The 15392-nt window shown below is 34.6% G+C and overlaps 2 protein-coding genes across 2 annotated transcripts; both read left to right on the top strand.

Annotated features, from left to right (window-relative positions):
• The first annotated feature begins 195 nt into the window (after positions 1 to 195).
• Positions 196 to 1137, top strand: LOC131908234 (olfactory receptor 8K3-like). The gene has a single exon (XM_059259283.1). The coding sequence runs from the start codon at positions 196 to 198 to the stop codon at positions 1135 to 1137; it is 942 nt and encodes a 313-aa protein (XP_059115266.1).
• A 6485-nt stretch (positions 1138 to 7622) lies between these two features.
• LOC131908233 (olfactory receptor 8J3-like) lies at positions 7623 to 8570 on the top strand. The gene has a single exon (XM_059259282.1). It carries the CDS (start codon positions 7623 to 7625, stop codon positions 8568 to 8570), a length of 948 nt encoding a protein of 315 aa, XP_059115265.1.
• The last annotated feature ends 6822 nt before the right edge of the window (positions 8571 to 15392 follow it).

The following is a 15392-nucleotide window of genomic DNA, read 5'->3' as shown; positions in this document are numbered from 1 at the left end:
GCATCTGTTTTTGTTTTTGAAAGCAGGTGGAGGTATGTTATATATGCATATTAAAGATTTTTAAATTTTGAAAATTGAAAAAATCAGGTTTATTTTACCTATAATATTTTATAAATATTCCTCCAATTAACAATAATTGAACTCTATTTATGATGCTGATTTCTCTAATCAGAACAGGCTTTCTTATAAGCTAGGATGGAGACCCACAACCTCACAGTAGTGACTGAATTTATCCTGATGGGAGTAACTGACCACCCTGAGCTACAGGCCCCATTGTTTGGACTGTTTCTCATCATCTATCTGATTTCACTGCTGGGCAACTTGGGCATGCTTGTCCTCACCATGGTGGATTCTAGGCTGCAAACACCCATGTACTTCTTTCTCAGACACCTTGCTACTACAGATCTTGGTTATTCAACAGCTGTGGGACCCAAAATGTTAACAAATTTTATTGTTGGTCAAAACAGAATATCCTTTAACCTTTGTGCTACACAGTTAGCCTTTTTTCTTCTGTTCATTGCTTGTGAACTCTTTATTCTGTCTGCAATGTCCTATGACCGCTATGTGGCCATCTGTAAGCCTCTGCTTTATATGGTCATCATGTCAAAAAGAGTATGTTGGGTGCTGGTGGTAATCCCTTATCTTTACTGCACAACTGTGGCTCTTCTAATCACAATTAAGATTTTCACTTTGTCTTTCTGTGGCTACAACATCATCAGTCATTTCTACTGTGACAGTCTCCCTTTGTTATCTTTGGTCTGCTCAAATACACAAGAAATTGAAGTGATAATGTTGTTCTTGGCAGCTTTTAATTTGATTTCCTCTCTCCTAGTTGTTCTTGTGTCCTACCTGCTCATCCTCATAGCCATTCTCAGGATGAACTCTGCTGAGGGCAGACGCAAGGCTTTCTCCACCTGTGGGTCTCACTTGACAGTGGTCACTGTCTTCTATGGGACTTTGATATTCATGTATGTGCAGCCCCAATCCAGTCACTCCTTTGACACTGACAAAGTGGCTTCGATCTTTTACACCCTGATCATCCCCATGTTGAATCCCTTGATCTACAGCTTGAGGAACAAAGATGTAAAAGATGCCCTTCTTAGGACAGGGAAAAAAATACACAGTGTTTTCCTTTGAAATACAGGTAGGACTGCAGTCCTTCAATTTTTGTTTTCCATGAAAATACTTAGCAAGGATCAACATAGAATTAAATGATAACATTCTCCCTGGTAGTCAAACATCTAAATTCTCTATGTGAATTCCTGAAAAAAACAATAGACTTCATTCCATTTTACTGAAGAGGGTTAGATTATATTTCTAACAATATTAGATACATGATCACTCAAAATATTCTTACAGTATAAAGATCACAAGATAATGATATAGCTTTGTGCTATTTAGAAAGAACCGGAGCTTTATAGCAGGGCTTAAATGGAGGTTGTATTCTTGATACATTTGTTGCATTTTTCGTGTAAACATCTTTACCTTTTAGGATCCACTAATTTCTATGAATTGTATGAAAATCTAACTTGATCACAGAGTAAGAAAGCAAGTTCCCCTGCTTTGCTAATAAATCACCACAGACTTGCTTAATTGCCCAATCCCATGACGGGCATCTTTTTTTTTTTTTTTCTCATCATCAACATTACTTTATCTATGATGCCCCTAGGTCTGGTTAATTTGGTATACTCTGTCACTCAAATATCCTGTAACTTGTTTGTAGTGTCTATTTTTTCTAATTCGTGTATATGTGACTTTACGTGAATGTACCACTTCAGATAGATGCTTAAGTTCTGCTACAAAGGCTTCTATAAATCTTCCTTTTATTTATTTTTTTTACTTGTTCAATTTTTATCTTTTATTGCCTCTTCTTTCTACATAATTTAATTCTCTAAATCAAAATAATAAAAATAGTTTAAATGTTGTTCTGTCTTTATTCTTGCATATAATATCTGAATGTATGAAGTACTGTTGTTGTACTCTGTTGAAAAGATATCCTTATATTTAGCTCATGCAACGGTGAGGACACTATTGCATTCAATACATTTATTGATGGTACCAAATATAATATATCATAATCATATTTATTATACATATTATGGTGTGTTATATTATTTGTGAGAGCAGGCATAATCTCACAAATAAAAATGTGCTACATTTCTAACAAAAGTACAGCAATATATTACAGAAATACATTTTCATGTATTGTGTAAATTCCTCATACATATTCATCCTAATCCATCAAGGTTTACAAAAGTATTTCCTCCTTAAATTTCATGCCATTTTATTTGCAAAATGTACCAAATATATCTGTGCCACCAATCAATTGCTAAATAAGTATTCTTTGGGATAATAAAAGTGTATAAATAGTCATATTGAGATCTATTAATGAAGAGATGAAACAGTTGATAATAAAATTGAATTTATTATACAGTTAAATGCCAAGTATTCATAGGTTTATATTTTTAAAATACTGTAATTTAGTAATAGAAAGTTCAACATGAAAAAATAAAATTACACTATTCATCATTGATAGCCATTAAATCATAAAATATTTAAATTATTGAAATTTTAACATATTTTATTTCTATAAATCAATTTCAGTGACTACATCAAATTATATTTCAGAGAAAGATAAAAATTACTAACATCAACACTTGAGGAGACATTCAGAAATAAACATGACCCAATAACACATTACTAATATAAATAAGGTCACTTTTGATATCACATCAAGTAACAGACCACAAAGAATAACGAGTGACGATGTTTAAAATTGGTCATAGCAATTATTTTGAAAGTCAATTTGTATTTTACTATTACGTAAATTCATGAGTACTTCAAAATGTTTTATATATTTTCTTATAGTCTATAATTTTTATAAACAATAAACTAGAATTTGATGAAACAATTACTAAGAAAACTTTTCCACTGAATTTAATATTCTTTACAAATGTCATTCAAAATAAAAATGCTGGCTAGAACAAGAAACTTAAAATAAATTAGAGAAACTTAGGGTGTCTATGAAAACATGAGCTGATTTGAGAATAAGGAATAGTAGTGATGTAATATGTTTTCATTCCTAGACCTTATAACAATAGGAATAGAGGACAGGTAAGATGGCTCAGTGGTTAAACTCACTTGCCACACTTGACAACACAAGTTTAATAACCAGGACTCACCAAAGGCTGAAGGAGAGAACTTATTCCTGAAAGATGTCCTCTGACCTTTATACATACACACTGGCTCATATGTGAACATAAACATACATGATGATACTGAATAGAAGAAAATATGTACAAAAAAATTCTAAATGTAATTATAGGGGCTGGGAAGATGGTTCAGTGATTAAAATGCATAATGTCCTTGCCTAGAATTTGAGCTCTGTTTCAAGCACCCATGTCAGGTTGTTTACAACTGGCTCGAATCCAGATTCTCAGGAACAAATGCCATTCTCTGTCCTCTGCAGACACCTGCACTCATGTGCACATATCTACATATCCATGCATACACACAATAAAAAAAAATCTTATTTTTCATTATGAGAATATTTGACAAACATATAATGGATGCCACAGTTTTATAGTGAACTTTTATTTCTTTATACTTTGATGAAATTTTTGTTGTTGTTTTTATGGGGGTTTGGTTTTATTGTTGTATTGGTTTTGTTTGTTGAGAAGTTAAATTTCAGTGGGTAGGGAGGAAGAAGAGGGGTCTGGAAGAACTTGGGGGAGCAGAAGAATTTGATCAATATGTATTTAAATTTAAAAATTGTTTTCAATAATAAAAATATAACAAAATACAAAAATCTGAAAATATAATAGGAAAATGACAAATGAAGTTTTTCTCAATAAAAATAGCTCTACCTCTGCTCAAATTCAGTGTAGGTGACTTGATGGAGAAATTAAGTGTAGATGAATGGAAAAATGTACTAAATGTTATAGAAAATGAAACAATCTACTCTTATAATTTTTTCTGCCAAACTAAAATTGTGTAATTTTTAACTTCTAGAAGAATTAAACTAATTACTACTGCATGACACAACTACACAATTTCTTAGTGTATACATACTATGTAGCTAATGGGTTTTAAGTCTCATATACCTTGGTTTGCTCTTGGAGCAAAATAGTATCTTTACATTCATTGTATTCCTATATTTAAAACTCAATCTCTAAACCACAGCACATGATGGTTTTAATGTATTTGGCCTCCATAAGCTAGTAGGGAGTGGCACTATTAGGAAGTATGAGTTTGTTGGAGTGAGCATGGCCTTGATAAAGAAAATGTATCTCTGTGGAGGCAGGCTTTGAGCTTTTCTATGCTCAGGATACCAACCAGTGTGTCAGTCCACTTCCTGTGGCCTTCATATCAAGATGTAGCCAGCACCACCGCTGCCTGCACACCACCATGCTCCCCACCATGATGATAATGGACTCAACCTCTGAAACTGTAAGTGACCCACCCCAACTAAATGTTTTCTTTATGAGTTGTCACGGTCATGGTGTCTCTTTACAGCAATAGAAACTATAACTAAGACAGATCTCCTTCCCAGGGAGACACTCAGTACATCCAACTTAATATGTTGTACAGAGAAATACCACAAAAGAAACAAAGAATGAATAACTTGATGTAATCTTTGCATCCACCTGCTAACATGAACATTCAGATGAAACAGTGGGCAGCTTTCATGTTTCACCTTCTGTGAAAAATTGAGTGGGGACTTACTAACGAGCTTGCCATTTGTCTTTCTTTCCCTCTGGAATCAAGCATTATACTTAGAAAATTCATGTCTCATGTTCAGGGACTTCAGTAAACAAGTAAATACATTTCAATGAGGAAATCTTTAGGGACAGACACATGTAAAACTGTTCACGTATCTCCACTAGGTCACACTGGTGGTAGGCTCTAGTAGATTGTTTTTATAGGTAGGTTGTGCCAAGTATTTTACTTATTTATTGATCTGAATTCAGAGTACAAGTGTCTGTCAAATCAAATAATCAAAATTTTGGTCAAGACTGAAATTCTTTTCCTAGACTCAAGCTTCTAATCTAAGGTTTCTGTATCAAGGGACAAAAGTCATACTTAATTACATTCAACATCTCTATTGATAAATTAGACTGAGCTCCTTATTGAGAGAAAATGATAGTAAGTAAAGAGGGGAATTTTCCATAGAGTACAGAGAGGCTTTTAATCTGCTTTAGAACTGACAGAACACAGGAGAAACCTGATGAGTCTCTGACATACATAACTCTGTGCTTTTAAAAATTTCTTACAAGATCACTAAGAGTAAAAGGTGAGTTTTTCCTTTTTTTCATTTTTGTCTAATGGAGGGCAGAACAATTTAAAAGTGCTTAAGGATTAGTGTTTTTGTTCACATTTGAGTAGACAGAGATACAGAGAAAGTCAGGTTCTGTCCTGAAGATAACATATGGTTGAATAACATAAAGTCAAATCTCTAAAGATAAAGGATAAGTGATGAGTCGAGCAAGATTTTGACAAGAGCAAAAGAAAATACTTGATCAGTTCTACAGCATGGCTATTTCAGTGATATTTACTTTCCAAAAATCATGTCATTGGCCTTGTTGCTAATTATATATACAGAAACTCTTGCTTGCAAAGGTAATTGCACAATTTTTTAGCCAAAATAATTGCTGATGGTGCCATTGATTCTTGTTAAGCTAAGGACACAATTATAGAAAACATTATATGTCAGAGTGAATGATACTCAGAATTTTACATGTAACAATTAGAGAGGAATTAGCACCATTGAAATAAATTTTATCACAGTGCTATATACCATAAGCTGGCCTTCTAATAAAACAAGTGTTTGTATGGTGGCATGACACAAAATGTGAGGGAGAGTTGATATAACACAGACACGTCAACTCTACAAATTCATGTGTAATGCACTGAACAAACTATACTCAATCACACCAGATTTAGTTTGTATTTGTTACTGCATATATTGTTTGATATCACAGGCCTTAATTTTAAAAACACTTACTATTTACTGTCATGTAATCTTTGCACATATTTATGCAGTACAGTGTGAAAGTAAGTATATATATATATATCTATATATATATATATATATATATATATATATAAATTTCTATTGCATTGAAACAGCATATCCTATATATTATATTTATTATTTTATATATTATAATACTTACTACCTAACTTTTACAATTATTTAGCAATCTACTCTATTTTCAATAAGTTTTCAATATACAAAATTATAATATATTTACTATAAATATTTTAAACATTAATGTCCTTAGTAAGGTAGTAAGGTAAAATTTACTATTAAGAATTATTTAAGAAATTTTTTAATTATTTAAGAAATTTATTTAATTAATTATTTAAGAAAATTTACCATCATATTCAAAACAGGAGAGCAACACTAACTAGTACTGAGATCAACTGTAGATATAACTGTTGTATTTGCATTTTAACATTAAATTTACAAAATATAAAAAAAATTTTTTAAATTCACAAAAAAAAACAAAACAATAACTAATCAAACAAACATGTCAGTCACAGTTAACAAAATCATAGCCAAAATGTTTTATAACATTAATATTTTACATAGATTTTAGATAAATTTACTTTATTGATCATTAGATATAAAAATATATTTGTATTCCAAAGTGAACCTGTAGAATAGTATGGTACTTATTACAAATCCTTAGCATGATTTCATAGAAAAATTATTGTTTTACAAATATAAGGAAACTTTTCTATTCAGTGTTCTACCATTTTAAGTCAAAGCAATCAAAATTTACCAGAAACTAAATAATAGAATGAAGCATCATTTCACAAGCCAGTAATCAAGCACACAGAAGCTAGTTGGAGGGATGGTTGTGAGTTATCAGGTAGAATGAGATATATAGTGATAATCAGTCTTGAAAACACTGATAATGGTAAATTAAAATATGTTAAGATGCTTAAAAACAATGCAAAGAGAATGTGATTAAGCTATAATGGAATTTCCAGAAAAGTCTACAAGAAGAAAATAACAGATTTTTTAAAACTAGAAGTCAGAACAACATAGCAGGACTGGATGGAACTGGCAGAAGAAATGAATTATGAATAAGGATTGAGGATTGAGATTTGTAGTAAGACATAAGATGGAGGAGTATCAATGAGCAGATCTGTGTGCAAGAAACTGAGTCAGAAAAGTAAGATTAATGAAAAGCTAATAACCAAAAATTCCAAAGTTACTTTGGCTCAACTCTTCACAGGTTGCTTGTTTTTATGCCTGAAATAGGAGTGTGTGTGTGTGTGTGTGTGTGTGTGTGTGTGTGTGTGTGTGTGTGTTTGCATGTGTGTGTACATAATTGCATGCATACACTTCACATAACTTATGATGCTATGATTTATATAATAAAATCAATGTTAGCAGTTGTCTAAGACTCTTTGCAGACACAGTAGTCTTTAATACTTCTTTTATTTATGCACAATTGAGGAAAAAGTAACTGTAATCTAACATGCTTAAAGGCTTGTCATTCTAAATAAAATAACTGTGAATGAGATATTTAATAATATATTATGTAAGGCAGAAAAATGATAATCGGTTAATTTTTTTTTCACCTTGAAAGATGAACACAGCAATTTAAATGGCTCCTGGGAATCACACTCATGTCACTGAGTTCATACTCGTGGGGGTATCTGACCGTCCAGAACTGCAGGTACCACTTTTCTTTGTCTTCCTGGTCATCTACATGCTGACAGCAGCAGGAAACCTGGGTATCATCACTCTCACCACCGTAGACTCACGACTTCAAACTCCCATGTACTTCTTCCTCAGACACCTGGCTGTCATCAACTTTGGGAACTCCACTGTCATTGCACCTAAAATGCTGGTCAACTTCTTAGTCAGTAAGAAAATCACATTATACTATGAATGTGCCACCCAGCTTGGAGGATTCTTGGTTTTCATTGTAGCAGAGATCTTCATGCTGGCTGTGATGGCCTATGACCGCTATGTGGCCATCTGCAATCCCCTGCTCTACATGGTGGTGGTGTCTCAGCGGGTCTGCCTTCTGCTGGTCTCCTTCACATACTTCTTTAGCTTTTTCACAGCCCTTGTTGTGACACCTTGTGTCTTCTCTGTGTCTTATTGCTCTTCCAATGTGATCAACCACTTTTACTGTGATAATGTCCCTCTGTTAGCACTGTCCTGTTCTGACACCTACCTTCCAGAAACTGTAGTCTTTTTCTTCTCAGGGACAAACTTGTTTTTCTCTATGACTATTGTTCTTATATCCTATTTCAATATCATCCTTGCAATTTTGAGGATTCGTTCATCTGAAGGAAGGAAGAAAGCCTTCTCCACCTGTGCTTCCCACATGGTGGCCGTCACTGTGTTCTATGGCACCCTTCTCTTCATGTATCTGCAACCACGGACCAACCACTCCTTAGACACTGACAAGATGGCTTCTGTGTTCTACACCCTAGTGATACCAATGCTGAACCCTGTCATCTACAGCTTTAGGAACAAAGATGTAAAGTGTGCCTTGAAAGAATTTCTGAAAAATCCATGCCAAAGATTCAGTCTTATATGAATTTATAACTACATTTTTACTTAATGATTTTGAATACCCCTTTAAAATAATCACTGTTCTTTAAAGACGTTGTTAATCAGGACGTAAAATTTCAGAAGCAACTAGATTTATTTATATTACCTGTTGTTTTATTCCACCTTTATATGCCTCAATAAGGAAACAATATAGGTAATTGACAAATTATGAGAATTTGCATTTAAACTATAGAATATAATATACTCCAAGGACAACAAAAGGGCTTGAATTATAGTTTACTGGTAGAATTACTGCTTCGCAAACACAAAATCCTGGGTTCACTCCTAGTATGAAAATGTCATAAATGACAAATAAACAAGAGAAAGCCACAGTATAGACACTGGAGGTCTGGGAGAATAATTTCTTAGAGGCTATCAAGGCTTAGGCCTTTCAGAAACATCTAGGACCTGAGCAACTGTTATTGCAAAAACATGTTATTCATTCACCAAACTGTTAACATTAAGTATGCATTTATTTTATCTTTTTAAAATTTATTTACTTATCTTACATCATGACTGAAGTTTTATTTTATATGCAATGATAAAGCATGTAACAAAAAGCATTATTTTCAGAAGAAGATAGTGAAAGAAGTGTTCAGTACATGCAGATATTTGATATGTGAAAAGCCAAATGAATTAGACCCTCCCCAAAAGTAGCTCCCTCCTTTCCCATACTTTACCCTAGGCACATACATCAAAAACAGTTTTAATTTTTATCCAAACACCAATATAACAATCTTTATTTCAAATTAACATTGCTGTATAGAGTTATTTTTGTAAGTGGATCTTAAGATAAAGCATTTTGTATGAATTTTTAAATAGTGAATCAGAGTGAAAATTCACTTAACAAACGTTGTCTTCCTGTATTCAGAACGTGTCATGTATTCACAAAGGTACTTATGGCAAAAAGTCAGAAAGTTGATAGTTAATCCCAAATATGTTCATGCGAAGTGAGACTAAAATGAAGTGAGATATACGAGTTCAGGGCTGAGTTGGCAAAGAAAATACCTCCAGATAGATTTCAGAAATCAAGGAATCCTGAAAAAACAGACCTATTAGATCAGTATGTGATCACTTTTGTTGATCTGGAGTTAAAAAGTTTAAGTAGTCCTCACACCAATGGGTATTCCTGGATCAGAGGGACTTTGGCTATAGTCTGGCAGTTTAAGCATTGTAGGCATTGTTTTTCATTTATATCCTTTGCTATCTGCACTCTGTATTCCTTGTGGGAACACCGTAGTATGATCTATTCCCTTTTATCGCTCAACTCCCAGAGAGTGATTATAGTCTTAAGCATTTCTCTACTTCTAGACTGCAAATTGATGATTGTAAGCTTTATATTTATTGTAAAATATCTGTTCCATATCCATTTTCATTCCCTTTTTTTGTGATTGTTATTGACCAAAGCAAAATTATGCATAAGAGCTTCTTCATCTCAAAATACTTATAATCATATCATCACGCTTTATTTTCCATACAAAGTAACATTGCAATGAATACTTCTCAAGCAAGGTAATATTTTGATAGGTGATCTTAACTGCTAACTTGAGTGAATTAAGAGATGCCTGGGGCTTCAACCCCAGTTGACTCCCACCAAGTAGGCCCAGGCAAAACAAGCCAGAATGGGTAAGTGACCCACCAGCCAGCTGAACTGTTAATCTCCCTGGATTTTGTCCCCTCACCACTCTTACCCAGGCCAACAACATCCCAGCTCTCCTCTGGCCCTGCTACTGCTGGGCTTCCATCCCCAATAGCAGCAGATTTCTACCACTGGCACAGATTATACCTGCCAGAAAGAGTGAGTGACTGGCTTACCAGCAGAGCTGCATCCCTCCCTGGATTCTGCCCTGGAGGCAACCCTTCCCCAGGTCTATGCCTTCCAAACTCATCCCTGACCCTGCTGCTACAGGGCTCTGCCCTCAGCCCCAGTGAGGCACAGACCACCTACCCCCTTCAACTGGTGAGTGATGGTCTTAACCAGGCCCTCCTATCTCAGCACCAGCACCACTGCTGGACCTTGTTCCCAACTACAGAGGATTCTCACTACTCTGCTGCAGCCCTCACCGGTTGACAAATGGGTTAGTAACCCACCTGGCATCTAGACTGCAGCCAGCCCCTGGATTCTACTCCCCAGCCCACACCACTGCCCAGCCCCTCCCGCCTCATCACTCTCCCTGTGGCTAGCACTTCCCCAGAACTCCAGGAGACTCCATAGGCCCAAACACAGTCTATATCAGTTGGAAGACAGGTGCCATAGGCCTTCATACAGTACACATCAGTCTGAAGAAAAAACCCAATAGCTCTACCATAGGCCATGCTGGTCCTAGGTACCTGAAAAGACTCAGGCTTTACAGGAGGCTGCCTGATCGAGAGACACAAGAGGACTTTGGCTTTATCAGAAGCCAAATCAGATCAAGGGACCCAAGGCCACAAAGATCCCACCAGAGACACCTAACTGAACCTGAAGACTCACTGATCACCGAAACCCTTGGTCACTTAGGCCAGAAGACCAGATAGGAAACAGAAATCAAGCAACAAAACACCCATCACCCATCTATCAAAGGTAAACACAGGGCCCATCACCTAGACTCATAACTATCCCAAATCCACATGCCTAAATGCCAGTGTAAAGACATAATCAATAACAGAAAGAACAAAATGTCACCACCAGAACCCAGCTATCTCAATTCAGCTAAAGTACAAGAAAATAATCTTAGAAATGATTTTATGAAGATAGTAGAGGTCCTTAATGAAAAAAAAATCTTTAAAGAAATGGAAGAAAAGACAACCAAAAAATTGGAGCAAATCAATAAATCAAAGTATATCAAGAAAACCAAGGAAAAAAAAAACACACAAAGAGTTGATGGAAAAAATTAAACTGTTCAGGATCTGAAAATGGAAATAGAAATAATAAAAAAAACCCACAAACTAAGGGAATACTGGAAATGGAAAACCCAGGTAAGCAAACAGGAACTACAGATGCAAGCATCATCAACAGAATATAAGAGATGGAAGAAAGAATCTCAGGCATTGAAGATACAAAAAAAGAAACATATTCATTGGTCAAAAGAAATGCTAGATCTGAAAAATTCCTAATACAACTATCCAGGTAATATGGGACACTATGAAAAGACCAAACCTAAGAATTCTAGGAATAGGAAAATAGAGGAGAATCCCTGCTCAAAGGCCCAGAAACTATATTCAACAAAATCATAGACTAAAGTTTTCCTAACCTAAATAAGGATGTACCTATAAAAGTACAAGAATTTTACAGAACACCAAATAGATTGAACCAGAAAAAAATGTACCCTAACCACATAATAATCAAAACACCAAACATACAGAATAAAGAAAGAATATTAAAACTTGCAAAGGAAAAAGCTAAGTAACATATAAAAGCAGACCTATCAGAATTACACTCAACTTTGTAATAGAAACTCTAAAAGCCAGAAGAGCCTGGAAAGACCTCTGGTAGACTCTAAGAGACCATGGATATCAGCCCAAACTGCTATACTCAGCAAAACTTTCAGTCACCAAAAATGTAGAAAATAAGATATTTCATGACAAAGTCAAGTCAAATTGAATCAGTATCTATTCACTAATCCAGATCTATAGGAGGTACTAGAAGGAAAACTCCAACCCAAGGAAGTTAGTTATACCCACAAAAACACAGATAATAGACAATTCCACACCAGCAAAACCCAAAGAAGGGAAACACGCACACATCACCATCACCAGCACCACCAACAACAAAATAGGAATTAACAGTCACTGGTCATTAATATCTCTCAATATCAATGGACTCAACTCACCAATAAAAAGAAAAAGGTTAACAGAATGGATAAGAAAACATGACCCATCTTTTACCCGTATACAAGAAACATACTTCAACATCAAAGATAGACATTATATCAAAGTAAAGTGCTGGGAAAAGATTTTCCAATCAAAGAGGCCTAAAAAGAGAGTTGGTGTAACTATCCTAATATCTAACAAAATAAACTTCAAACCAAAATTAATCAAAGGAGATGGAGAATGACATTTCATATTCATCAAAGGACAAATCCACCATGATGTCTTAATTCTGAACATCTATGCCCCCAAAACAAGGGCACCCACTTTTGTAAAAGAAACATTACTATAACTGAAATCACATATTAAACCCCATGCATTAATAGTAGGAAACTTCAACATCCCATTCTTGCCAATAGACAGGGCACAAAGACAGAAAATAACAGAGAAATAATGGAACTAACAGATGTTATTACTCAAATGGAACTAACAGGTAGTTACAGAGCATTTCACTCAAACACCGAAGAATATACTTTCTTCTCAGCACCTCATGGAAACTTCTCCAAAATTGATCAATCCTCAGACACAAAGCAAGTCTTAACAGATACAAAACAAAATTGGAATAACACCCTATATCTTATCAGATCACTAAGGGTTAAAGTTGGAGTTCTACAACAATGCAAACTACAGAAAGCCTACAAACTCATCGAAACTGAACAACTCTCAATGTAATTACCACTGTGTCAAGGAATAAAGAGACAAATTAAAGACTTCCTAATATTCAATTAAAGTTAATACACATACTTACTGAACACAATGACAGCAGTGCTAAAAGGAAAGTTCATAGCACTGTGTGCTTTAATAAATAATTTGGAGAAATCTCATACTAGCTACTTACAGAACACCTGAAAGCTCTAGAGCAAACAGAAGCAAACACACCCAAGAGGAATAGGCACCAGGAAACAATCAAACTCAGGGCTGAAATCAATAAAACTGAAACAAAGAGAATAATACAAAGTACCAATGAAACAATGATTTGGCTTTTTTTGAAATTCAGCAAAATAGACAAACCCTTTTACAAACTAACTAAAAGACAGAGAGATAATATCGAAAATAACAAAATCAGAAGGGAGACATAACAACAGACACTGAGGAAATCCAAAGAATCATTAGGTCAGACTTTGAAAACTTGGATGTGTCTAGAAGTTTCTGTTCTGTTTGGTCACACCATCATTCAATCCCAAATAAACACACAGAGGTTTATATTAATTATAAACTGTTTGGTCTATTTTATATTGCTGAGGCTTATAACTAACTAGCTCTTATACTTAAATTAACCCTTAATTATTGTCTATGATTAGTACCTTTTCTTAGTGAACAAGTCTTGTCTTGCTTGCTTCCTCTGTAGCTGACTAGCAACACTTCTTCTCTGCCTTCCCTCTTCTCAGCCTTCTCCTAGTCTGGTCACCCTACCTACACTTCCTGCCTGGGCATTGGTCAATCAGCATTTTATTAAACCAGTAGTAGTAACAAATCTTCACAATGTACAAAAGCATTATTCCACAGCACTTGGACTCCACAAAATTGGAAAATTTAAAAGAAATGGACAAGTTTCTTGATAGACACCACATACCAAAATTAAACCAAGATCATATAAATAATTTAAACAGATATATAACTGCTAAGGAAATAGAAGTAGTCAGTAAAAGTCTCCCAAGCAACAATAGCCCAGAGTCAGATAGTTTCAGCACAGAATGTTCCCAAACTTACAAATAAGAGCTAATACCTATACTCCTGAAATTATTTGACAAGACAAAATAGAAATAGAAAGAACATTGTCAAATTCTTTTTATGAGGCCATCATCACCCTGCTACCCAAACCACACAAAGACTCAACAAAGAAAGAGAATCACAGAGCAATTACGCTCAAGAACATTGATGAAAATATACTTAATAAAGTGCTGGCAAATCTAATGCAAGAAAAGATAAAAAAGATAATACACCATGATAAAGTGGACTTCATCTGGAGATACAGAGATGGTTCAACAAATGAAAATCTGTCAGTGTAATCCAGCATATGAACAAACTGAAAGAAAAAAATCACATGATCATTTCACTATGTGCTAAAAATGTTTTTGACAAAATCCAACACCTCTTCATGATAAAAGTCCTGGAGAGATCAGGAATACAAGGAGCATACCTAAATATAATGAAAGCAATATGCAGAAAGCTGGCAGCCAACATTAAATTAAATGGAGAGAAACTCAAAGCAATTAAACTAAAATTAGGAACAAGACAATGCTTTCCACTCTTCTTTCCATATCTATTCAATATAGTACTTGAAGTTCTAGCTAGAGCAATAAGACAAAAGGAGATCATGGTGATACAATTTGGAAAATAAGAAGTCAAAGTATCAGTATTTGCAGATGACATGGTATTATATATAGCAACCCCAAAAATTCTACCAGGGAACTCATACACCTTTAGTACAGTGGTTGGTTATAAGATTTACTTAAAAGAAATCAGTAGCCCTCTTATATATAAAGAATAAAAGGGCTGAGGAAAAAAACAGGATAAGAACACCCTTAACAATAGCAACAAACAATATAAAATATGTTGGGGTAACCCTGAGCAAGCCAGTGAAACACCTGTATGACAAGAATGTTAAGTGTTTGAAGAAAGAAATTGGAAAAGATATCAGAAGATGGAAAGCTCTCCTATACTCATGGACTGATAGGATTAATATAGTGAAAATGGTCATCTTACCAAAAACAATCTATAGACTGAATGCAATCCCTCTCAAAATCTAACACTTTTTTACTCAGAAATTTTGTATTCATTTTACATAAAAATTCCAACACATTTCTTTTTTTTTTTTTTTTTTTTTTTTTTTTTTTTTTTTTTTTTTTTTTGGTTTTTCGAGACAGGGTTTCTCTGTGTAGCTTTGCGCCTTTCCTGGAACTCACTTTGGAGGCCAGGCTGGCCTCGAACTCACAGAGATCTGCCTGGCTCTGCCTCC

Source organism: Peromyscus eremicus, chromosome 4 (genome assembly GCF_949786415.1).
Source record: "Peromyscus eremicus chromosome 4, PerEre_H2_v1, whole genome shotgun sequence".
Classification (NCBI taxonomy): domain Eukaryota; kingdom Metazoa; phylum Chordata; class Mammalia; order Rodentia; family Cricetidae; genus Peromyscus; species Peromyscus eremicus.
This window is presented reverse-complemented; position numbering and strand designations above follow the sequence as displayed.

Bases quoted from the DNA above. Each gene is read 5' to 3' on its own strand.
- LOC131908234 (XM_059259283.1), top strand. From the start codon at position 196: ATGGAGACCCACAACCTCACAGTAGTGACTGAATTTATCCTGATGGGA.
- LOC131908233 (XM_059259282.1), top strand. From the start codon at position 7,623: ATGGCTCCTGGGAATCACACTCATGTCACTGAGTTCATACTCGTGGGG.